The sequence below is a fragment of the Lepisma saccharinum genome, chromosome 29 (assembly GCF_977018435.1).
Source record: "Lepisma saccharinum chromosome 29, izLepSacc3.1, whole genome shotgun sequence".
Lineage (NCBI taxonomy): Eukaryota > Metazoa > Arthropoda > Insecta > Zygentoma > Lepismatidae > Lepisma > Lepisma saccharinum.
In genome coordinates, this window is record NC_139257.1 from 50,482,385 (window position 1) to 50,508,404 (window position 26,020).

At 38.6% G+C, this 26,020-nt stretch overlaps 1 protein-coding gene across 3 annotated transcripts in view; it reads left to right on the plus strand.

Moving 5' to 3' along the window:
- Positions 1 to 26,020, plus strand: part of LOC145981619 (uncharacterized) — a 427,540-nt gene that overhangs the window by 321,683 nt on the left and 79,837 nt on the right. For 2 of the 3 annotated variants that reach the window (XM_083114992.1, XM_083114994.1), the window contains exons 8-11: positions 10,682 to 10,804; positions 17,521 to 17,778; positions 22,379 to 22,549; positions 23,138 to 23,260. In XM_083114992.1, the coding sequence (XP_082971118.1) occupies positions 10,682 to 10,804; positions 17,521 to 17,778; positions 22,379 to 22,549; positions 23,138 to 23,260 (675 nt within the window). The remainder of the gene's footprint in view (positions 1 to 10,681; positions 10,805 to 17,520; positions 17,779 to 22,378; positions 22,550 to 23,137; positions 23,261 to 26,020) is intronic. The other variant, XM_083114993.1, reaches the window with a different exon arrangement.

Consider the following 26,020-nt stretch of genomic DNA (forward strand, 5'->3'; position numbering starts at 1 on the left):
TGCAGAAGAATCAATCTTTGAAGCACTTCTAAAACTATTGATCCAATTCTGTCCAGTATTTATGCATAATATATTCTGAAATGTAATTTAAATCTTCAGCAGTTATTTTCACTAATAAAAATGCCCAGTGCAAGAGTTGCAACTATATTCATTGCTTTCGTGTCAATGTATTCGTCTCCTAGTGGAGGTGAATTTGTAGTGAAAATATGTTTGTTCCTTGAGAGTGGCGCCTCCTAGGTGGACGGATTTCTCGCATCCTCCCCATTTTTAGCCCTAAGTTCTGAATTCCAGTTGTTGAACAAGAAAAATTAAGACATTTCATCATGGCAGAGAAAATGGTATCATTAACATACTTTCTATTCAAGGGTGGTATTGTTGATGCGTACTTTATTAAGTCAGTGCCTCTTTTCTGAAGCACGAAAAGCTACAATCTTTCGCCGCTCCCTACTGTAGTGATTTGGACAGTTTAGAGTTATGGCACACTGAGGCAGAAAGGAACTCAAAATAAAGACCCTTCAGCAAGCTGCTTGCAATGGTTGACATATTTAAAATTGCCTTTTACGAACTTTAAAAGCCTTGTGTTATTGAAATGTCACACCCCCATCAAAGGCTGCTTACGGCAAATCAAGTGTTGCCTTCGTAATCGAAATGGTAATAAGAGATTGACTGCTATAGTTATTCTGTCCTGTGAGAAAGAGCTTGCAAGACCTTTGGATTTAAACAATGTTGTAGCTCCTCATAAGAACAGACGTATCTTATCGTAGTTTCTTGCTGTGGTTTTTTTATTATTTTATCAAAAAAAAAAGTACTCACATTCTTTACATAGAAAGAGAGTTACGTGCAGTATTTATGCATATATCCAGCGAGTTGATAATGAGTGTACTTTTTATAGTGTATTTTGTTTACTGTTCATATGAATAGTAAGTATATGATATTTTTTCTCTCGATAATCAGTATTGCCAACAGCACGAGAGAAAAACGGGCTAAATCGCACCCAAAATGGAGCTAAAATTCACCTCCAAGGGGCTAGATTTACAAAGGTGCGCACTGAAAAAAAAATCTGGTTCTTAATTCTTGGGTGTTTTGGTGCAAAATTTCTGAAACTCAAGAACCACAACTAATCAACTGTCAAGATGAGGGGCATACGCTCAACTAAATTAAATTTTCATAACTTAAATAATTTATTTCCCCCGTAAATTGTGGTGTAGTAGATTACACATTTTCGGCATATTTCTCCTTCACATATATGCACACGTACACTCACACAAACACACGGCCGCACGCACGAACTAGTCTCTGGGCCAGTGTTGCCAATCTCCGAATGCAGGATTTCCCTTTTACCAGTGTAAAATTTCCCTTTTTCGACCTAAATTTCCCTCGATTTTCAAAACACATCTGAAGCTGTATCTTTGTATTACTATAACTGTTAATCAGGACCATATATAAGGGGCTTTAGTAGGTTCAAATCCCAGATTGAATAAAATACTAGAAACTGATCATAGTTTCATAATATAATTATCCTAAAATAAACATTTGAATTTTATAATAAAACACTAATGTATCGAAAAAATCCCCAAACCAAAAAAAATCTTCTGCGGAGCAATGATTGTCGGACTTTGAAACCCACCCATTGTCAAAGCTTAGCTAGGGGCCTGCTGTTAATATTTTTCTTTTGACGCCTGTTTTGCCTGAGGAACAAACTTTATTATTATTATTATTATTATTATTATTAAATATTTATGAATATCATAAAGCTATGCACCTACACTTACACTCGTTACCTTTAACTGGTTGTAGCCAGCCTTTGAACTGCGGGTCTTCCTGCCACTCAATACGAATTTTTTTCACATGTTTCCCAGATATCTTTTCATCCGCAGATAAATCGCCACGACGTTTTCTAACTTTTTTCGGAGTTGCAGGTAGCTTCCTATTAGTCACCTCTTCCATTCTCCTTGCAACGACACAGGACACACAAAGTTACACACACACAGCCACTAAGACACGTTCTGAAATGATGGATGGAACAAGGAAAGAAGTTGAAAATCGCATCGCAAATTCTTTCCAGGTGCAGCGCCAGAAAGAAGCTTACTGAAAAGTGTCACTGTTGCTAACTATTCATTTGGAAAAAGTACACGCTGAAAAAATATATTTTCGAACTTTTTAAAAGAACGAAAATGTGAGTTTAAATTTCCCTGTTCTTTAGCTATCATTAAATTTCCCTTTTCCCTTTTCACCCTCAAATTTCCCTGTGCCTAGGGAAATTTCCCTGCTTTTGGCATCACTGCTCTGGGCGAGCCTCACTGTTACGAACGATTCGTCGATTCCGCACCGCACTTCTGTGAACTTTCAAGGACCAGATGCAATGCAACTGAACAAAGATTCGCATTTTCTGGAATCGACGTTATCCGTAATTCGCCTCGGGCTACACAGCATACCAAAACCAGAAACAAGGGGATAAAGTGACAATGTGCACTTGCTACCTGCTCCCCAGGAGGGGTCGCAGGACGAGCTTGCAGGTGCAGAGGAGGGTCGGTTAAGTGAATTCTTCTTTACAGTTTACTGAAATACCAAAAAAAAAAACATTTAATTACTGAAAGGGCTAGATTTGTAGCAAGATTTCTCTCTCTAGGGCTAAAAAGCCCCTTGGGGCTTTTGCTGAATTTTGGGGCTGAGTACGTACTCAAAAGGGCCAGTTCTGGCCCCAAAAGGGCCAACTTTGCAACACTGTCGATAATGACTTAAGAAATTAAAACAATACAATTATGGCATTTTATTTGACATAAAAGATTCGTGCCTGTGGAACAAAATGCAACATAACATCTCAGTGATTTATCTTTGGATCTGACTGTAAAGCATGCCACTGGTAAAATTATACCGTAGTAAAGTATTACATAATTATCTTTTAGCCGATATTAGTTGGCTCAGTCGGTAACGCGTCTGACTACCATGCTCAAGGTCCCGGGTTCGATCCCCGGCCGGTTCAAATCCGGGAACTTTTCTAACGGTGGAAGCGGCCCCGGCGCCTACCCAGCGTCGAATAACATGGGTACCTGGGGGAAACCCTGGGGGGTAAAGGCGGTCAGGGGCGTGATGCTGATCACATCACCCCCACTCACGACCGGATCAAGAAAGTGTGGGGCGTTACCCCCACACCCCCTATACGCCTTCATGGCGTGGTGCTATGCACAGGGGAACACTTTACCTTTTTTTACCTTTTACCGATATTAGTTAGCCCCCGAGAATTTGACTTCGAAATCCGTAGCCCCTCCCACTTATTTTAGACTGGCGCCGTCACTGCTTCTCCATTTCTTTCTCTCTCGCTTCTTTATTTCTATCTGTATTACTTTATGTTCCCTCACTTATGTTTTCCTTCTCTATCCTTTTCTCTCTCTCTCTGTAGCTTGTTTTATTATCTTCTTTCCTCTCATTCTTTACAGCTTCCTTTGTTCTTTCATCTGCTTTTCTATCTTCCTTGAAGCATGAGCGAAATTTCTTGTGGAGTGAAGTCTGTAAAACGTTTGGTACTGGTTCAATATATTTTCAAAGAAATTGTTCATCAGTCTCTCAATATATTTTTACTATACCTGAAATTTTGAGAAAAATTGGCTCCTCCGAGAAGTACCAGTTAAATATGTTGTAAGGAGTGTACTGTTTACTTCTGATTACAAGTTTGGGAATTTTGCATTTAAGAAATCACATTTTTTTTTAAAACTGAAAAGTACCAATTTTAAATTACTTTCTAACTTATTCTAGAAATTTGTATTATTTGTTGCGAGTCATTTGTGTCCTACATTTTTACTTAAAGTCCTACATTTTGGGAGATTATGTCCTACATTTCCCTCATAGCAATCTGGCAACCCTATATATGATGGAAATACACCCTGTAGATCACAAGCATTGACCCACCGAAGTTATGTGTGTTATGTCAAAACCTCACTACAGGGCAGGCTGTACTACCCTGTATACGTAATAATCAGAGGCGTGGCGTGTATGTAGCCGGTGTTACCGCAGGTAACAGCAAAATGTAAAGAATTAAAAAGTTGTTTCAATAAAATGACAACATTGTTAAATACGTTAATGAACACCGTGGCCGTCGAGTAGATATTGCCTAGGACATTTTTCTGCAGCCGACAGAAGCGAAGAGGGAGGCCGTTCCGCTACCCTGAAGAGGCAACAAGGGAGAAGAGGGCGCCAATGCAAGGAAAGAGCGAGGAAGGACTTTATGGGGTTATTCATATGCCTGTTAAGAGGCCCTGTTGCCGTTCAGACCTACAGGATCAGCCAGTGTTGTCACATCGGATTAGCAGAAATGACCTAAATCCCTCCTAAAATAGGAATACCATTTCTGTGAAGCAACTGGAGGTAGACTGCAGAGCCAAGGCTGGATTGAACTACAACTGAGACCAGTTAGGTAATAGACGAAAATATAGTTCCTTGGTGTGATTCGTGATTTGGACAAACCTTGCTCCAAAATACTAAGTTGGCAACAGTAGTACGTATACAGCTGGGCTTCCTTTCCACAAAGGAGCGGAGTTCTGTCGTCTGCTCAGTACTAACCACACAAACGTCAACTGACCCGAGAAAAGTGTGGTTCTTCTTCTTCCCCTTCGCAGCTCATTTCAAAGAAACGGGGACAGATGAAGAATTGACAAGGCTCTACCACTATTCATTGGATTTTCGTGGTAACTGTCTCATGAGTGGTAGTTCTTTGTAGGAGTGTTTGTAGCTAAATCACTGTGCTGATTGCAAAACAAGAACGAAATGAACAAATATTTAGCTCGAAGACATGTTTTCTTTACCGAAAGGGTGGGGGGGGGGGAGGTGTAATAACGTCTAGCAGGCATAATTGTCGTACTGATTGATAGCCGGTAACACTTTTTAAAAGTCACGCCACGCCACTGGTAATGATGTTGAATAGGACCATGCCAAAATGAACCAAGAAGACCATACAACTGCGAATGCTTTTCCTGTCAGTTAAAACTGCTGCATGATGTATAGCAAATAACATTATCATCACATTTGGAACAGGTGGAGCTAATGAATGCATTATATGCTAATGGTGTGTGTGTGTAATTTCGTTCCGGAGATATAACACTGGAGAATGAGCCCTGTGGCCACCGACTTTCAGATGAGCTCCTGAAGAATATTGTTTAAGCTGACACGTGCCATACAAACTATACCACTGGGCACTGTTGTTCAGCACCTCAACATCATAGTAAGGTGTCACATGAATTGACACTAGTCAACAAGAAAAACTCAATATGCTGACCAAGGCATAAATTTATTTTATTATAAAACATAAACTAAACATACGTTTCAACCTTCTAGCAAGGTCTTCTTCAGACTCTGTACCAAGTACAAATGTAACAAGGTACAAAAACAGAACGATATATATACACAAACATTCCCTTCCAGACTATTAGAAAGTTGTTCTGGAACATTCTATCAGGCTTTCCCTTGTCAACTGTACTTTCACTAAAAGGCTAAACATATTTTCTTCCATCTAGAATGTGGTTGGACTCTTTATCTCACGCTCTCTTTCCTTCATTCTTCTTCCTTCTCCTTTCCTCTTTCTCTCTTGTTCTTTCCACTCTTTCTAACACCTTCTTCCATTCTTTGTTTAACTTCAGTCCCCAATTCCATTTCATTGTGTCTTCTTCACCTTTCTTCTCTATTTTCTTGACCTCCTTCCATTTTCTCACTAGCATTCTCTTCTCCCTTCCTATCTGCTTAGCCTCATCCCACTCTATGTCGTGTCCTGTTTCTCTCGTGTGTTTAAATATCACATTTCTCTCTCTCTCTCTCTCTCTCTCTTAAGTCGTACATCATCCCTATGTTGTTTCAACCTGTCTTTCAGCCTCTATGTTTAGCCTTTTAGTGAAAGTACAGTTGACAAGGGAAAGCCACCTGCTACAATGTTCCAGAACAACTTTCTAATAGTCTGGAGGGGAGTAATGTTTGTGTGTATACAGGGTGATTCTAAAGGTAGGGTACAAACGAAAACCACAGATTCCTCCCATGAAATAGAGACGAAAGTGCCTCTTCCACTTTGCCGAGAGATGCCTCCGTGAGGAGCTAGACAACGCCGAAAACTTGTGAAAATGAACTTCACACCGCTGTACAGCCAGTACCAGTGAAGATAGAAAGGCGGAACAAAAGAAGTCAAAAGGAACACCAAAGTCGTCCATCCGAAAATCACCAGGCGGCAGCTGCGCAACGCATGCGCATGGGTTTCCACAAAGGAAATAGGAGTGTCCCGCAACACAAGTGAAGGGAGAGGGTAGCGATCGACAACGGTAGGGACAAAAGAAGCAATGAAGCATGAAGTAACAATTGCACAGCGGGAAACAAACACCATGACTGAAGCAGTGCAGTCAAGAAAAGTAGTGCGGTTTTGGGTACGTGGTCCTATCTGTACGTGCACCTTTCATTGGCAATAACCTCCTGTGCCCGTAGTTGCTGTGTTTGTCCTGCTGGCGCACGACCTCTGTGTGACATCCTCTCGGTGCTGCTACGGGGAATCCCTCGTCCCGTATTTGTTGACTCCTTGGCAGGTCCCCGTCCGGTCCTCTTTCTCTTTTGTTGCACCGTGCTTTGTTCTTGCTGCGGTGTCTCCCCACTGTGTTTGGGGACTCCCCATGCGCTGCACCGCCAGCGCCGCCATTTCTGCCCCGAACCATGTATGCGTCTGTTGCCTGTCGAGTGTCACGGACCACTTTGCTTACATTCTCGGTCTGTTTCTTCGTCCTACGTCGTCCTCCAGTGGTTCTGCAACCCCGCACTACTTTTCTCGACTGCACTGCTTCAGTCATGATGTTTGTTTCCCGCTGTGGAGTTGTTCCTTCATGCTTCATTGCTTCTTTTGTCCCTACCGTTGTCGATCGCTACCCTCTCCCTTCACTTGTGTTGCGGGACACTCCTATTTCCTTTGTGGAACCCCATGCACATGCGTTGCGCAGCTGCCGCCTGGTGTTTTTCGGATGGGCGACTTTGGTGTTCCTTTTGACTTCTTTTGTTCCGCCTTTCTATCTTCACTGGTACTGGCTGTACAGCGGTGTGAAGTTCATTTTCACACGTTTTCGGCGTTGTCTAGCTCCTCACGGAGGCATCTCTCGGCAAAGTGGAACGGGCACTTTCGTCTCTATTTCATGGGAGGAATCTGTGGTTTTCGTTTGTACCCTACCTTTAGAATCACCCTGTATATCGTCCTCTTTTGTACCTTGTTACATTTGTACTTGGTGCAGAGTCTGAAGAAGACCTTGCTAGAAGGTTGAAACGTTACGTTTAGTTTATGTTTTATAATAAAATAAATTTCTGCCTTGGTCAGCATATTGAGTTTTTCATATCATGGAAACAAGGCTTAATGGTGTTATAATTAGTCAACAAGATATAAAGTGTGCAGTTCTTTTAGTCTGAGGAATAAATGGGAAGAATTTCTGAAAATAAATGCAGAAGCAGGGTTCTTTGGTGTTCAGTAAAGAAAGTACAAAAAGGTAAAAGGTAAAGTGTTCCCCTGTGCATAGCACCACGCCATGAAGGCGTATAGGGGGTGTGGGGGTAACGCCCCACACTTTCTTGATCCGGTCGCAAGTGGGGGTGATGTGATCAGCATCACGTCCCTGACCGCCTTTACCCCCCAGGGTTTCCCCCAGGTACCCATGTTATTCGACGCTGGGTGGGCGCCGGGGCCGCTTCCACCGTTATAAAAGTTCCCGGATTTGAACCGGCCGGGGATCGAACCCGGGACCTTTTACATGGTAGTCAGACGCGTTACCGACTGAGCCACCGCGGCCACAATTAAGAAGAAGTACAAGAAAGTACAATTAAATGAAATTTTTGTAAATATTTATCCACTTCAGGCGCAGATAGTCTATTTGGGACTGGACCTACAGTTTAAAGTGGGTTCCAAACCACTGTGTAATGTGCCTCCAACAGGTAATGAATCCCGAACTCCTTGATTACAATCATTCTGGATTTCATACCTGGTGAAGGCACATAGTGGATCAGATCTAACTTTAAATTGTAGGCCTGGTCCTGATTAGCCTAGCCGTACATAAAATGGACTTGAAATAAAAACTCAGGACTCATCATCATCTCATAATTTCTATTGCCTTGGTCAGTGCTATGATTATTGGATTGGATATACGTATTTAAAAATATAAAGTAATATGTGAGTAGTGTAGTTAGATACTATGCACAATGTGAGCAAATTATCCTAGACAGATGATCTTAAACCCAAAAGTTTTGGATAGAATATGTTAATACTGCATTCCATATCAAGTGAATTTATCATTTTGTTAATAGTTGATGTTTCCTGGTTGAGTAATTATGCTATTTTAGTGCCTGTTAGTGTTATTAGCTTTCATGTCCTATATAGCATTGCTTGTTTTACATATTTTGTTTATATATTAGAACAATGCTTTGTTGTTGTCCTTTGTCTAAATGCCTCTATAGTTAGAACTGGTGAATGGTAAATTTTGCAAGGAATGTTAAGTGAAACCACAACAGAGGACTGTGTTTGAAAGTTACTTTTTAAAAGTAATTGTTAGTAACTGGGTTACAAGTTAATAAAGTGACAAAGTTACTTTTACAGTTACTTCTTTGTTGACAGTTAACTCCACGCATGAATTGCAAGCAGACTGTTCTTTAATTTCACTGATGGCTTAAAAAATGAACATTAATTTTCATTAAATTGTATTATTAACCTAATATATTTTTATATTTTAAACAAACGCAGAGGTAATAAGTCTCAATGTTAACCCTCTTTACTTTAAACTGCATTTTTCTCTTTACTGTTAAGAAACTGTGGCATGTCTAGAATGATTGTTGGAAACAGCGGCGGCTCAATGGGTAGAGCCGCCGTGCCATGGCACTACCCTCAGAAGAAACACATATGTCGCCAAGTAAAGTTAAATTAATACATTGATAGTTTACAGACAAGGAGATTCGAATCTTGCAATCGGACAAGCTGACGTGACGACCGCCCCAACCTCCTCACTGCATCGCCAGCTGTTTCGTTCGTATCCTCGCGAGGCAACAGTCCGTGCCGCCCAAGAGCTGGCCTAACCAAGTTGACACACGTGCAGAGGGTTGAAGAAGTCTCAGCGAGGAACATTTCCACTATGAGCCGAGAACAAAGTGGCAGGGGTTGGGGTTAGCCCATAAGAAACCGTGCCTGTCTTCGCCTGGCCTGGCAAGGGAACTTTCGCAGTGTTGACACGACACAGTTGCCACCTTCAGAAAAAAGTCGCTAAATACGACTGGTTTGTAAGACCCGTTGGGGAAGTAATTTCTGCCTACTTTTGGAGAAATGAACCTAGTATTTTTCCAAATTTAAATGAACATTTTTGATAATAGATAGATGAACCAAGAGGGCCATCCAGACTTTTTTAAAAATATAAAATTAAAAAATCCTATGATGATGCGAGTTTCCTTTGGCATTTTAACAATTTCTTTTCATAACAAAGATATTTTCGACATGCAGTTAGAATACGTGTGTATGGAGGAGGAGAAGGTGATAGGATATGTTTTTCCTTTCCTCTTGTAATTGTTATATTGTTAGGGAAGTTTCCTGTAGTGTATAAAGATAGGTTAGTGAGTGAAGATGAATCGGATTAGTACGTTATTACTTAAACACATGTTTTTTCCACGTTACCAAATGAGACTAAACATCTTGGCCAGTGGCGCAACCTCAAGGAGGGGGCAGGGTGGGGGGCATTGTGGAGGTTTTTTTTTCTATTTACTTGATCACGTTGGCACTACCCATCATAGTTGCCGCCGGCCGCCACTGGTTCGAAATATATAATATTATGTCTGAGCTGTTCTAAAATAAATGCAAGTGGAGCACATGCAGTGGCAATTTGGGCAATTGAAGTGTCACTTTTTCCACACAATATTAATCATCATCAAGTCACCTCTTCTTTCGGATGAACACCTGGTTCAAGGTATTGGAAAAATCTGAATGAAGAGAACTTCCTTCCATGATGAAATGTGACGAAAAGTAACTGCAGTAATTTCATTCATGGTTACTTAGAAATAACAGAGGTGCAGTTACAGGTACTAATTTCAAGAGATTAACTAGTCACAGTTACTGCTTGTAGCAGCATTATTTCTAAATAGATAGGAAACATTGAAAGATATAAAGATGCCACATTTGACTACATTTTTTAAAAAAAATCCGTAAGTATATGGCTGACGTAAAGCTATACATTCTCTTACAATAATTCAAGAGGCATATTTCTGTAAGGTCTGCTACAGCAAGGAAGACTCCTAAAAATATTTTGAATAAAATCTGTAGTCAAGTTTGTTACAACAAATAGAATTTGCGATCCTTTAGTTTTCTTTACAATTAATAGGTACCTGCTTCTGAACTTCCATGTTTATTTCCTCAAACCTACCATGATATATATGCGATTGAATGCATGAAAATGACTAGTATAGCAATAAATTATATTATTTTTCATGTATAACAGAACAAATATTTGTTAGAAAGAAAAACAAATTTATGCTTCAGATGTGTTAATTTTCTTAAACATTCCTTGCCTTTCAAATTAGTAGTGATTTGTGATTGGTATTGCCACTGTGTCTGTACATGCTTATGTATGCAACAATGTTTGCTTGTTGTGTGCTGTGCTGTGCTGTGTTGCTTCTACATGTTGTTTTTCCCCTGCTTCTGTTGCAGATATTGATGAATGTGAGGACGGTAATGGTGATTGTGAAGGTCTGTGTATTAACAAACCTGGATCCTATAGATGTACTTGTTCTCCTGGATTTCGTCTTGCTTCCAATGGAAGAACATGCACTGGTGAGTCTCTTATGAAGCTGAAGAAAATATCAAAGGATCCCGTTCATTTGATTTATATTATAAGATAATTGTGTATATTGTATTTCCTTATTATGATGTCTAATGTGGTTACTGATAATTAGAGCCTGGAAGTTTGGCAAAATGCCTCTTTTTATCTACTGCATATATTAATAAAATTTTCCGGATATACTTTTTTATGTTGTTTCCAATGTTTTAGAAGACTTTTCATTTTGCCTATTTTGCCTATTTGGGACCCCACTGCCTATTTTTAATTATAATGCCTTTTTTGCCTTTTTCAAAGTAATTTGACCATTTTTTTTAAGAAAGAGTGTATATATATTATTTTTCTCCCAAAAAACGTTCTTGGCATTTATTTTTCTTCCGTTTATTATGTGAATAATTTTCGCCTTATTTAAGTAATATTGAACTCACGCATGTTTCAATATTGCTGAAGGAGAAAAGTGTGAGAAAAAAGTATTTCATGCTGAGTTAGGATATTGCCTTTCGGTTAACATTTCCTTGTGCATGATTGACTGCTGAAAACCTGTTGCAGAACATCTGCACAATTACGTCATCACGTCCAGCATCCATGTCAGGAGGTTATTGACAAGAAACAGCACTAATGCCCAAGGGCCTTTGCATGGATTCCAAAATCAAGTTCTCTATCTTTAGTTTAGTTCTGCACTTTGGAGGGAAAGGATCGTGTAGTTGTCATCATGCCGAAATTTAGTGTGCCATTAAGTGGTAAGTTACATGGTTACGTGCGTGAATTTCATGAAAGCACATTTTCACATTCTTCTCTGCAAGATATGTGAAAAAACAATCAACCATGAGAAAAAATACTTCCAAATGTGCCTATTTTTCGGTTTATTTTGCCTTTTTTTATTTTAGTGCCTATTTTCCACATTATAAATGCCTTTTTGGCTGCCTATTTTAACGAAAATAAATGCCTGAGCTTCCGGGCTCTACTGATAATATTTGTATCAATATTGTAAGCCTTAAGATACTGAGTGGGTAAATTAGTCTTGCAACTAAAAGTTCTAGGTTCATGTTCATAAATGTCCCTTCATTAATTCCGCAGAATATCAATTCATTCTCATTGTCATAATTGGCTACGGTTACCAGACGTCCGGTTTTTCCCAGACATATCCTACATTTTAGCCTTATGTCCGGTGTCTGGGAGGAATTTGAAAAATATAAATGTCCTACATTTTGAGCATCACAAAATATTAATTGGGAAAATACATGTTTTAGTTACACAAAGAGAAACCATGCAAGTTACAAGTATCTGGACTGCACTCCCAAACTCAATAGTGAAATTTATTTTGATTGAGTCATTATCCAAAAAGAAAAGAAAGGCTTCTGATAGAACAAGAATGGAATCAATTAATGAACAAAGTTTTGAGGCCACATTCTGATGATGTCACTGTTCAGTGCCTGAGTGGAATTTCTTGCCTTGGGGTTTATACTGATACAACAAGGTGTTTCCTATTATTAGAGCAGGGCATATAGAGAACAGATCTATTGAACTAAAAACTACCCTAGATGAAACTTCTGGAACCATTTCAAGTTTGGTAATTGCTGAATATTTGTTTGCCATTCCAGGTTATATTTAGAGAGTACTTTTATTACCAGCAGCATAACGAGGTCATGAGAGGAATATTTTTTGAACAAGTCTGTAAATAGTTTGGTTTGACTGTTCAGGGTCTCATAAACATATTTTGACTAAATTTGAAATTTTAATAAAAATTTGCTTTTCTGAGAAGTTAAAACATGATTACAAGTATGGAAATTTTGCATTTAAGAATTCATTAAGAAATATATTTTTTTAAAATCTGAAAACTGTAAATTTGAAATTACTTTCTAACATGTTCTGGAAATGTGTATTATTGATTGTGAATGTTTTGTGTCCTACATTTTGACTTAAAGAGATACGTTTTGGAACATTATGTCCTACATTTCCTTTATATCGATCTGGTAACCCTATGATTGGCCAAGATGGCAGAAGAGGGACATTAAATTTAACACTGCAGTGCATGCATTCCCTTCATAAATATAATTACATGTGCAGGCGGCATTGCGCTCAATGACATTTAATCGCAAATAATGTATTAATGTTTCAGCGACAATATTTTATTTCATTATTTTACACACCACTGAACATTTGGCTAAACATCTGTAATGATTGCTCTATATTTTTATAATAATTATCTTTGTTTTGTTCACGAAATCAATGTTGTTTTGTTTTGTACCACCGTGCCTGCTGTTTCCGTAATGCCATTACAGATGGTATGGGGCTCACTTTTTTTGCTCAAAAATTGTATGATTATTTCTTTCCTTGGCCACAGCTCGTTCATCAGGTCCAAAATTCCCTCTGCTCTGCCTTGCAATCCATTTTCACAGCAACAACTCTGACGGGAAACCTCAGCACTGTATGTCCGAAATGAAAAACAACAATGCACGTGGACTCTCATGTACAAAAACTCTGATGTTTTGACAGTTGCACAACTGGCTATTGTAACGAGTTGAAGATGGCGCTTGTGCAAAAGAATTGCTCCAAGGACGCCTCCATCCAACAAAAACTTGTAATAATAACACAATTATTTGTGTCTGAACAGTTTTACGCAGCACTGCAGTGTTAAAAATAAATAAATAAATAAATGAAATACAAAAATTACTTCGTCTGAATCCTTCCAATGTTGCTATGACACTTATTTAAGTTGCATCTGTATAATATTGGAAGTATTGGAAGGCAAAGAGTAGAAAGTGAGCTTGGTGATGATCATGGAGTTGTGACAACTATTGACATTTGAAGTTATTGTAGCTTTTGAACAAAATCTGGTCCACTGAAAGATTGATTGATTGGTTGCTTGATTTGGTTTATTTTTCTTCACTTTTCACAACTTAAAAATTATCTCAAGTTCAATAAAATCTCCAGTACAATAAGTACTAGTAAGGGTGCACAACATGGGCGTATATATAGTTCACGTAAGGGGGGGGGGTTCAACTTTTGGTATGATTAGGGTTGCTATAAGTCATAAGTGAAAATCCGGGACACAGCTGACCTGAAGCTTGCTGGGGAGTGAAGGGAAGGGGGGAGGAGGTGCTGGACCAGACAAAGTTGTGTGTACGTACATATCCATTGTAATATTCTTTACACTTCTTAAAAAGAAACAGAAATCTATTTCGAAGTACCAGGTGGTTATAATTAAAGTGACGGTGTTCAGAGTGGTACAGCACGGGCTGTAATGAGAGTAGCAGTCTGAAACTTCGTAGATATGCTAATGAAGCAATGCGCTCGCGAATTATGCAAAAAATAAAAATAGTTCCAATTCTCGCCACCAGGGTAAAAATGGCGCTGTAAGCAGTCAAAACGTGGAATTTTCCGTAACTCTGACGTCAAAGTCGGTGACATTGCCTAACCATTGTGTGAGCTCCCTGGTTGTGGTTGGTGACGCTTGTTGCTTTTTCCTTTAGTAATGTAATTCGAATAGTGAAATTGTAGCGATATTTTATTACAAAGAGTATTGTTTTCTGCGATTTATAGTGTTTTTCCTGTAACTATACCAAGTTTTGACTGCTTACAGCGCCATTTTTAACCTGGTGGCGGGAATTGGAACTATTTTTTTTGCACAATTCGCGAGCGCATTGCTTCATTAGCATATCTACGAAGTTTCAGACTGCTACTCTCATTACAGCCCGTGCTGTACCACTCTGAACACCGTCACTTTAATTATAACCACCTGGTATATCATTGCCATAGGCGCGCACAGACCCTCTGATTAGGGGAGAGAAAAGCCTTGATGAAAGTTTAGTCTGGAAAGAAAAACCTCATTTTATTTCACTCTTTTAGTTTTATTGCATTGAGGGTGTGTGTGTATATTATATATATATATATACAGGGTGTTTCCAGGCTGATGATACAAACTTTCAGGGATGATTGAGAAGGGCACATGTATCAATTTGAGATAAGGAACCCTGGTCCAGAAACGACTTAGTCGAAATTCTAGGTGAAAATCGGTGGATGAAGATGTAATACTTTTATTACCTGCATAAGTTTGACAAGCTGCTACATTCACAACAGTTGTTCAAAGTGGTGTCCCTCGGCTTCGCTGCAGGCATGACATTGTTGCACAAAGTTCTGGCGTACCCATTGGAACAACCCTGGGGTCGTTCGAACAATATCACAGGAAGCGAGACTGCAGAAGATCTTCTCGCAAGAATTCTCGCTGCCTGGGTACGCCAAAACTTTGTGCGATGATGTGATGCCTGCAGCGAAGCCGAGGAACACCACTTTGAACAACTGTTGTGAATGTAGCAGCTTGTCAAACTTATGCAGGTAATAAAAGTATTACATCTTCATCCACCGATTTTCACCTAGAATTTCGACTAAGTCGTTTCTGGACCAGGGTTCCTTATCTCAAATTGATACGTGTGCCCTTCTCCATCATCCCTGAAAGTTTGTATCATCAGCTCGGAAACACCCTGTATATTCAAATACATTACATAATCAATTCATCCTTCCCATAACAAATCAAGAGAAAAAATGATATAAATTGTCTCTGAAATGTGCATGCACCTTTACCTCTGAACAATTGATTGGCTGATTTGTTTCTTTTTTTTTTTTACTTCACTTTTCGTGCCACTTTTGGCTAATTTGCGAAGATGGGGATGAGTGATGATGTGATGAAATTGATGAACGGACACTCGCAAACATACATGCCCAGGCCAGGATTCGAACCCGGGACCCCTGGCGTCGTAGCACGATGTGCTAACTACTCCGCCACAGGGGCAGCTCTCCGAACAATTGCTCCTGAATTTAAGACAAAACTGTTTAGCAGCAACAGTCTGAAGTTCTTAGTTGTTAGTATTCCTCTCTCTCTCTCTTTATAGTAATTTACACTGTAGTACCAAGAAGTAAAGTAGCAAGTGAAGCGAGCAAATCTAGGATCCAAATTTTTGGAAACTCAAAACAATATTTATTTAATAGGGCACAAAAAATTTCATGGGGTGCCATGGCATTCTCTTTACTCCCGGTGAAATTTTAAATTGAGTGGGCAGTTACCCCCTGTGCCCCACTGCAGGTTCGCTTGGCCGTCTGGAAGAAATAATGCAAGAAAGGTGCAACTCTTAGATTCGGCTAGCCTTGCATTCTTTTACTTAAATGTTTGCCCCCCCTCCTCAGAATTGATTTCCGTCCACTGCACCCCCTTTCCTCGTAGTTGCTTCGAACTTTCATCAGCTTCAAAGTATAATATAGTTTAGTAATGTCTGTAAGATTCCTCTACACTAAATTTCTAGGTGAAAGTATAATACAGTGGAATGGACATCTGGAAGGGGGACAAGCATGGCCACACTCCCCCTTAGGAAACTAATGTCAATATAAAATTATATATTTCTCAAGTATAATTTGATTTCAGTTACAGTAATTTACATTAATTATTATAATGGGGATGCGGGAATGTGATAATTTCAAATTCAAGTGTTTTTTTTTTTTGAGGGAGCAAAACTATTATCGGGGTAATATGCCCCATGGAAAAATACCTTGCTTGTCCCTCCATGGAGAATATCTGCGGACGTCCATGATGGGGGGGGGGGGGTGGGTGCAATTTTTTTTAATATCTCGTTTAGAATACTGACATGTTCACAGTACCCCTTTTGAGGTGCCCGACATAATCTTTCACTACATGAAAACAATTTGGTTAGAACAAGTGAAGATGTTTCAAACTCCTCACTGGTTACACAGTGAAGAAACTGAGGAGCTTGCTGAAATATTTCTCTTTTACTAGTAAATTGTAAGGTCCGTAGTTTCTATAATTAGTGAATACAATTCCACAAGCCACGCTACTTACAGTTAGTACTGATGCTTTTCTGTTCATCTTGTGTCAAATAACTTGAGAATGTTAAGGTGTTTCCCTGATTTCCTTGCACTATGTTTTTAAAAACCAAATTCCTTTAAGAAAACTCGAAGGAAAAAAAATATAACTGATTTGACAGTCCCAATGAAGTTTCTTATCACAGAAATTCCGAAACTGTCAGGAAATTGCAGACATTTGGCCTGCAGTCCCATCTAGTGTGTGGAATTACACAATTTTCTTCCCATCCATATCCTGTCCTAAACGTCTCGAATTTAGGAGAATAAAATTAGTCCGAAGACATTTTTATGAACAAGCTGATAGAACAGGTAATCTGGTAATTTTGTTGAACCTTTTTTTGGGGGGGTTGGACCCGTTGACCCCCCTTATATATGCCCATGGTGCACAATAATATGTATACAAATTTATTAATAAAATAGTGGTGTCATGAAGAATGCCAGTACTTTCATCTATCTCATGACTTACTGATATCCGAAAGACATCTTCAGCAATACAATGAAACCATTATAGACATACACATGTAGGAACTTCTCTTTATCTGTAAAATCCACTCCCCCCCCAACTATACTCTATCCAGGGTATCTCTGAAGTGAACGAATGAAAGCAAGTCTCTGTGCAAGTGGTGGCTCAAGAGGGCTCAACCAATGGAGTACGAGGAAACAGAATTGCGTGGAGTGGGAAACGGTGACTGCAGTTATCAGCCTTTGCAGCAGTGTTTACTGCTTCTCTCTGCCAAATTGTTTTCTCCCCTTCTCTACTGTAATGTGTGATTTTACTCCAGAGATTTTCAGGATACTTTTTGGAATTGATTTAATTTGAGTAAACTATTTTATTTTTTAGATCGAAATGAATGTCTTTTGAGGAACGGGCATGGGCCATGTCAAGATACATGCACCAACACGTGGGGTGGCTATACATGCAGCTGCGAGGGGATTCCTGGGACCACTTTGGCAGCAGACAACCACACGTGTGAGGACGAGGATGAATGCGCCACCAACAACTTCAACTGCTCCCACTCTTGCCTCAACACCCTCGGAAGTGCCTTCTGCATCTGCCCAGAGGGATTCATGCTTGGTGAAGATTGGAAAACATGTGAAGGTACAGTATATTTCCAAGTAACCATAACCATTGGGCCAGCGTCAGTTTTTACGTGGGAAAGGTTGGCTTTAAATTAGTTGGCAAATTGACGTTGGTCTTACGTTGGGCCAATGGTGGTTCCCAACGTTTGCTCAACTATGGAAAAGTGAATCAAAATCAGTTTGAGAAACAAATTTCTCATGTTAAGACAACTTTGAAGACTATACTGTAAATTCTAGAGCGTAAAACAAATTTCACATAACATTGTTTCTTTTAGAATATTTCAGTCGCAGCATATATGGGAAATACGAGAGTCATTTTTCTTCTAGTGGCAACACTGTTGGTATACCCCTGTCAGTTGTCGCTGGGACAAAAGACAATTGGGTCATGTTTAGTCTTGTCCTACGGATCGTGTGTAGGCGTTTGGTGCTGAATAGTACTGTTCTGTGGTAGTTAGAAGAGGTTAAAGTAAAGTGTGTGTATAATACTGCCATGGACAATGTTCATATGATATGATATGATATGATTTATTTCATTCCTTTGACCATTGTACAGTGGTTGTTTTCCACACATGGTATGGAACATGTCAGCACATTACAGTTAATAATTATTTTCAAATAGGTACAAGTATGAAGATATTATACATAACATTTAAAAAAAACATTGATTACATTATAATTGATTCTCCTTGTTCTTGCTGTTAGTTGCAAGGTTTACATTAATTTACATACATATAATAGATAAAATCAATACATACATATACATGTCCTAGGAGTTCATTTAGGATGTGACAATTTGCAATTTATTGTCAGGTACTCTTTAACAGAATAAAAACAATGATCTAATAGGTATTTTTTTACATGCTTTTTATATGAGGTAGCTGATTGTATTATTTTTATGTCACTTGGAAGGTTATTGAAACAGTGAACAGCCATGTATTTAGGTCCTTTCTCAAATAATGTTGTGTTGTGTGATGGTATTGTGAGGTTGCTGCCATTCCTTGTATAATATTTATGTGAAGAGTTGTTACATTTGAAGGAGTTGTGAAGAACAGTGAATATTCGTCAAATTTCAGTGGTTGCACTTGGAAGGAATGCAAGGCAAATTCACAAGGGCTTACGCGAGGTATGTGGGGACCTCGCTTGACCGTATCGGCCTACATAAGATATCGGCAAAATGGACGGAAGTTCAGCAATGGCACAGATGGGAATGTGCACGCATGCACCTTTCACATTAGCAATTGGAAGTTAACACATTCCTTGCTCTCACTATTGCCACTGATGAGACGTGAGCCAGATCATACGAGTCCAAATTGAAGCGTAAACCCTTGTGACTTTTCCGTGCATTCCTTCCACATGCAACATGAAATTTGATGAATATTCACTGTTATTCATGTGTGAACATTGTTCAGGGTGGTATTATACACACACTTTACTTTAACGTCTTCTAACTACCACACGACAGTACTATTCAGCACCAAACACCTACACATGATCCGTAGTACAAGACCAAATGAGACCAAACAAGAACCGGCCATCTTTTATCCCAGCAACAACTGACAAGGGTATACCAACAGTGTTGCCGCTACAAGGAAAATGGCCCTTGTATATATATTTTTAATGAAAGTACAAGGCCATATCCAAAAGTCTTTGTGCCTAATTTTTTTCTAGCTTCTTATAAGTGTTATTACAAAAGCGAGATATACAAGCAATGCAGTAGGCTTTTCTTGGAACGGACCTATTGCAACTTCTGATTTCTTCCATGGCACGGCACTGTTATTGGTTGGCAAAGATGGCCGAAGTGCTCAGGATGTCCACGCCATATGAGCAGCGAACAGACACAGATATCCAATGGAGCCAGTGTATGGAGACAAGTGTTTATCAGTGTGAAGTGTGCACTTGTGGTGCAAGGAGTTTGAAAATGGATGGGAAAATGTGAAGGACAATGAGCGACCGGGCCAACCTCGTTCCTCGCTGACACCGGACAACATTACCCATGTTGATGAAATGGTGAAAGCTGATCGACTGTTCATCTGAAGGACATTGCCACTGAACTTGGCATTTCCTACGGTCAATGGTTGTCAGTTAATAACTTCTGTACACTTGTCCGCATACACTGGCTCCATTTCCCTGTGGATATCTGTGGCTGTTTGTCCTTTGCACCATAAAAAACGAATAACACTTCGCTGCTCATATGGCTTGAACTTCCTGAGCACTCCGGTCATCTTTGCCAACTGATAACATCGCCGTGCCATGGAAGAAATCGGAAGTTACAATAGGTCTGTTCCAAGAAAAGCATTGCTCGTATATCTCGCTTTTGTAATAACACTTATAACAAGCTAGAAAAAAAATTAGGCACAAAGACTTTTCAATTTGCCCTCATAGAAGCTTTTTTTAACTTGCAGTCACTTACCAGTTCTTTGTCAGCTGCCACTGATGAAAGATGTGTTGGTAATTGCTTATTGTTTGTCTGTTTAGTTGTAGCAGAACAAGAATATTCTTACAGGCATTCTTGTGGAGGTGATTAAACATTGTTATGTGCAGACTAAATTCCATGAAAGGTGGAGAACTAAGTAAACCCTAGAAAGATTTTTGTGCTACCACGTGAAGGTATGCTGCCTTGAAAAGAATGATATACTATACTTTAGTTTTCTGTATGTTGATCCAACATAAAACTATACATTGGCCCAGTGTTGTCTTACATTTGGCGAACAATTTTGAGTACGTTGGCCCAATGTTGTCTTACGTTTGGCCAACAATTTTCAGTACATTGCCCCAATGTTGTCTTATGTTTGGCCAACAATTTTCTGTATGTTGGCCCAATGTTGTCTTATGTTTGGCCAACAATTTTCTGTACATTGGCCCAATGTTGTCTTATGTTTGGCCAACAATTTTCAGTACATTGGCCCAATGTTATCTTACGTTTGGCCAACAATTTTGAGTACGTTGGCCCAATGTTGTCTTACGTTCAGTGAACAATTTTCAGTACGTTGGTCCAATGTTGTCTTATGTTTGGCCAACAATTTTCTGTACATTGGCCCAATGTTGTCTTATGTTTGGCCAACAATTTTCAGTACATTGGCCCAATGTTATCTTACGTTTGGCCAACAATTTTCAGTATGTTGGCACAATGTTGTCTTACGTTTGGCCAACAATTTTCAGTACATTGGCCCAATGTTGTCTTACGTTTGGCCAACAATTTTCAGTATGTTGGCCCAATGTTGTCTTACTTTTGGCCAACAATTTTCACTATGTTGGCCCAATGTTGTCTTACTTTTGGCCAACAATTTTCAGTACATTGGCCCAATGTTGTCTTATGTTTGGCCAACAATTTTCAGTACTTAGGCCCAGTGTTGTCTTACTTTTGGCCAACAATTTTCAGTACGTTGGCCCAATGTTGTCTTACGTTTCGCCAACAATTTTCAGTATGTTGGCCCAATGTTGTCTTACGTTTCGCCAACAATTTTCAGTACATTGGCCCAATGTTGTCTTATGTTTGTCCAACAATTTTCAGTATGTTGGCCTAATGTTGTCTTACTTTTGGCCAACAATTTTCAGTATGTTGGCCCAATATTGTCTTACTTTTGGCCAACAATTTTCAGTATGTTGGTCCAATGTTGTCTTATGTTTGGCCAACAATTTTCAGTATGTTGGCCCAATGTTGTCTTACGTTTCGCCAACAATTTTCAGTACATTGGCCCAATGTTGTCTTATGTTTGGCCAACAATTTTCAGTACGTTGGCCCAGTGTTGTCTTACGTTTGGCCAACAATTTTCAGTACGTTGGCCCAATGTTGTCTTACGTTTTGCCAACAATTTTCAGTATGTTGGCCCAATGTTGTCTTACGTTTCGCCAACAATTTTCAGTACGTTTGCCCAATGTTGTCTTACGTTTGGCCAACAATTTTCAGTATGTTGGCCCAATGTTGTCTTACTTTTGGCCAACAATTTTCAGTATGTTGGCCCAATGTTGTCTTACGTTTGGCCAACAATTTTCAGTACATTGGCCCAATGTTGTCTTACGTTTGGCCAACAATTTTCAGTACGTTGGCCCAACGTTGTCTTACATTTGGCCAATAATTTTCAGTATGTTGGCCCAATGTTGTCTTATGTTTGGCCAACAATTTTCAGTACATTGGCCCAATGTTGTCTTACGTTTGGCCAACAATTTTCAGTACATTGGCCTAAATGTTGGGTCAACCACTTTTGGTTACTTGGGTTGTATCTGAAATATCATCAACAATTCAACTGTTTCCACTTTTGCCTCAACACCCTGAGAAGCGCTTCTGTATCTGCCCAGAGGGATTCATGCTTGGCAAGGATTTGAAGATATGTAAAGGTATCATGCTTTATATGGAGTGTAATAATATTTCAAGTATGTATATTCTTGAACATTGAATAGCACAAAACAAAATTTGGAACTACAAATAGTGTTAACATGTCTACTGTTTAATGTGTTATAATTCAAGCTCAATTAAACAAAGTATATACAAGGAGTGCAAGAATAGAATAAAGACTGAGCCTAAGCCAAATTTGGAGGAAGCAAGAAATAGTGACTATGCAAATGAAAAATTGCCATGTTAGATGGAATTCTTTTCAGTGAGCATAATGTTCCTTTTACAGATATAAATGAATGTGACATCGAGGATATGACACTTAATTGTACTTATGGATGTATCAACACCATGGGATCATATAAGTGTGCCAGAACTCCTCAAGAAGCAATACTGAACAAGGATGAAGCCACAAACTGCAGCCATGGATACAGAAGGGATGGGCATGGTGAATGTATAGGTAGGTTTAATAAAAGATTTTGATACAGGATAGTAAATTTGGAAGTTATAACTATAATTTTATGTGAAAGCATATTTCCAGTGCTTGTTGAAAGGAAGATAGGTGGATCCAAATTTTTTCAGGGTGGTGGGGAACAGCATATGTTGTACGTAGGTATGTGCATGTGTGAGATAATTTCAGGACATCAGGCTGGCATTTACCCTTGAGCTCTCGAATTTTGACTATTTTCATGAGTGGGTGTGGATCCTGCTTTTACAAAACGTGATATTTTTAAATGGATATATTTTAGAAACAAATAATGCTTGGATGATGAAACTAGACATATTTTGAAGATAGATATTCAATATTACATACACGTATTCTGGACGATCCGCTATATATTTTTTTTAATTACTACTTTCTCGAACAGGTATTGAATAGCCAAAAACCAAAAAAGATTTTGCTCAATTTTGTATATTTCAAGCATTCATATGTCTTTACGGTATAATTAAATACCTTCAGTAAGAATCCTGCTTATGTTAGAAATATTTTCATATATAAGCTAACAGTAGTAAATAGATAAAAAAGACAAATTTCCTTTTTTCACAGATATGGACGAATGCAAAGATGATAACTTTGGCTGCTCACACACTTGCATTAATTTCCTTGGTGGAGCCAGATGTAGTTGTCCGGAAGGTTATGAGCTCTTATTGGATGACAAAACATGTGAAGGCAAGTAGAATAATAGCCAGTCAATAAATTCACATGAGAATTGTATGATGTCCCAGGCATTTGACTTCAAATTCTGAAAATGGATGATATTCAATGAACAACTTCCCCCACAATTCATTGGGCCATATTTTGGGCAAACAGATCAGATTCTCTGTTGAAAACATTCTGAGTAAGCATTGCACATATTGTTGAAGTGATTGAAGATATGATTATCATGATCATGGAAGAAATGTGTACTTTTGACCTTTTTCGAAGCCCCACAGAAAACGTGAAAAATGTGTAAAGTGTCGAAATGCAAATTTTCTTGACTGTATGTAAGTAATCGCAGTGTGAGGATTCATTTAAATGTTGAATGTATTCTTTGGGAGGTCTGTGGTACTCTTTAGATTTGAATTGTATTTCCTTCCATCGACTCTTGATTAAAAGGGCATGGAAAACATCAAGATACAAAATAGTATTTAGTTATTACATCATTAAAACAAAAAGGAAGATAAACATTGTGTAGTATATTGGTATTTCATCGTTACAGAAAAGTAAAAATAAAGGAACACTTTGTACAGTACATTGGCATTGAATCATTAAAATTATAATAAATAAGACTAAGATCTGGCCATCGAGAGATACAGCGACGACAAAGTAAAATTTAATAAAATAAGTCAGAATATTTGCATATGTGCACGAAATTAGTCACGTGACAACATGAAACAGCTAGAAAAATGCAAGAGATTTGCTAAGTTTAGTGCATCAAAAGAAGAGCCCAGTCCTATCCCCTTTACCCAACCAACTTGCTATGTTTCCTGTTGAGTGTAGTGGTGTCAGTGGCCCAGGTCATCACAGCAGGTCTGCGAATTCAAGGTCTTTCGACCACTTTTCCCCTGCTCTTGAAGGTCTGATCACAAGAGACCTTTTTTCAGCACCCTTGTTTACAAACGTGGCAGGGTTTCTGTAATCTCATCAAGATGAAATTTTTCAGAATGTCCAGCACTGTAAAGCATGCAACGCTCTTATTATTTTTTTTTTTTTTTAGAGAAAAACACATACAAATATAAGAAAGCAAAAGCATAAATTTCCCCATATGGTTAGTGCTGGAAAGAACTGGAAAAAAAATAGCAGTTCTGGATCCATTGTATTTCCTTCATAGTATTTCTCCTTTTAATTTTTTTGGATCCTACGTTTCAAATATTGATTTTGGAAAAAAAGGTTTTTGCTTTACAAAACACGAAGTAATTCCTGTTGTTTTGTGTTTACTGTTACAAATGAGACTGATTTTTGTTCTTGAGGTCACAAACATACTTACCCAGACAGAACTTTTTTCCTAGCACATCTTACCTTCACACTAAGGATGACCAAAAATATCAGGATTCCGGAAAATTTAAAATCTTGATTCGCAAATTTTACTACCTGGATTTCGGAGGCAATCCGAATTTAGGAGAGAGGGAGGTTTAACAATTTTTCCATTTTTTCGTGTAGAATTTGTTTAGAAAGTTTCGTCTTCCTAAATTTACGATCATATACTCCGTAGAAAAGAAATGGATTTGGCCATCTCTACTTCACACGTCGTGCATGAACACTATTATCATCATTACCAATGTAGGAATGTCCCCCTCCCCCGCCAGGTTGAAAGATTGACCTTGGCAAGTCTTGCGATGACTGCGTTAAAAAATCATGCTTCACCACTAGATCAGATTGATTAATTTAGTTTATTTTGCTTCGCGTTTTGTGCCTCTTGGCTAATTTGCGAAGATGGGGAGGCATGATGAAATGATGAAATTGATGAATGGACATTCACAAACAACTAAGCCTGAGAGGGATTCGAAACTGGGACACTTGGCATCACAGCGCAATGTGCTAACCACTCGACCACATGGTCTGGCACCACTAGACCAGAGTCCAGTGATGAGTAGGGAGGTAGACGAAGGCAGTGACATTTAATATACATCTAAATACCATGAAAGAAATCGTATTTGAACTAAAGATCACCTATTTATCTAGGTTTTCTTGTTTGCATTAATAGGGGATAGGTAAGTAGATTGCTTGACCAGAGAGAGATTCACCCCTTCTCCCCCTTGTCCTACATCTTGTGCTCAGTTCAGGGTAGTTAAAAGTCCAGGAACCTATAAATTTTAATGAGTTCTATTGGATTGAAACCTTTTTTCTTGCACAATTTAAATTTGGACCAAGTTGTGTATTGTTTCATTTCAATACTGAACTTGGGCGGTATTTAAATTTATCCACCAAAAATATATATATATATAAAAAAAAACGTTCCAGGACCGAATTGAACTACTTTACAGATAAAAACGTTCTTCATGGTCCACACTAATTTAACTTGCTAATTTTCTCTCCAAGACCAGAATTGAAATTATTTTCAACTTCTGGACATTTAACAATCCTGGCTTAGTTCCAGTTCAGTCCATCTTAAAAATTTGTTGTAACAAAATGAAAAATATATGCTTATAATTTATTTTCTTAATTTATTGATACTAGATTGTACTAAATTGAGATAATTTTTTTAACTCTATGATGTGTACTTGACTACATCACCACAATAGTCAGAACTTTTGCATTCCCCATTAGTAGAATGGTGAGAGAATCATGAAACAAGAATGGGAAGGAGTGTGAAATATATAGAGTGGAACTCTGATTTTACATTCTAAGTTTTTACATTTTCGTACATTATACATCCAATCTTGATGTTCCTAATATAGCAAGATGTTATAAAATGTCTCCATTTTTACATATTCTCCACATTTTAATTTT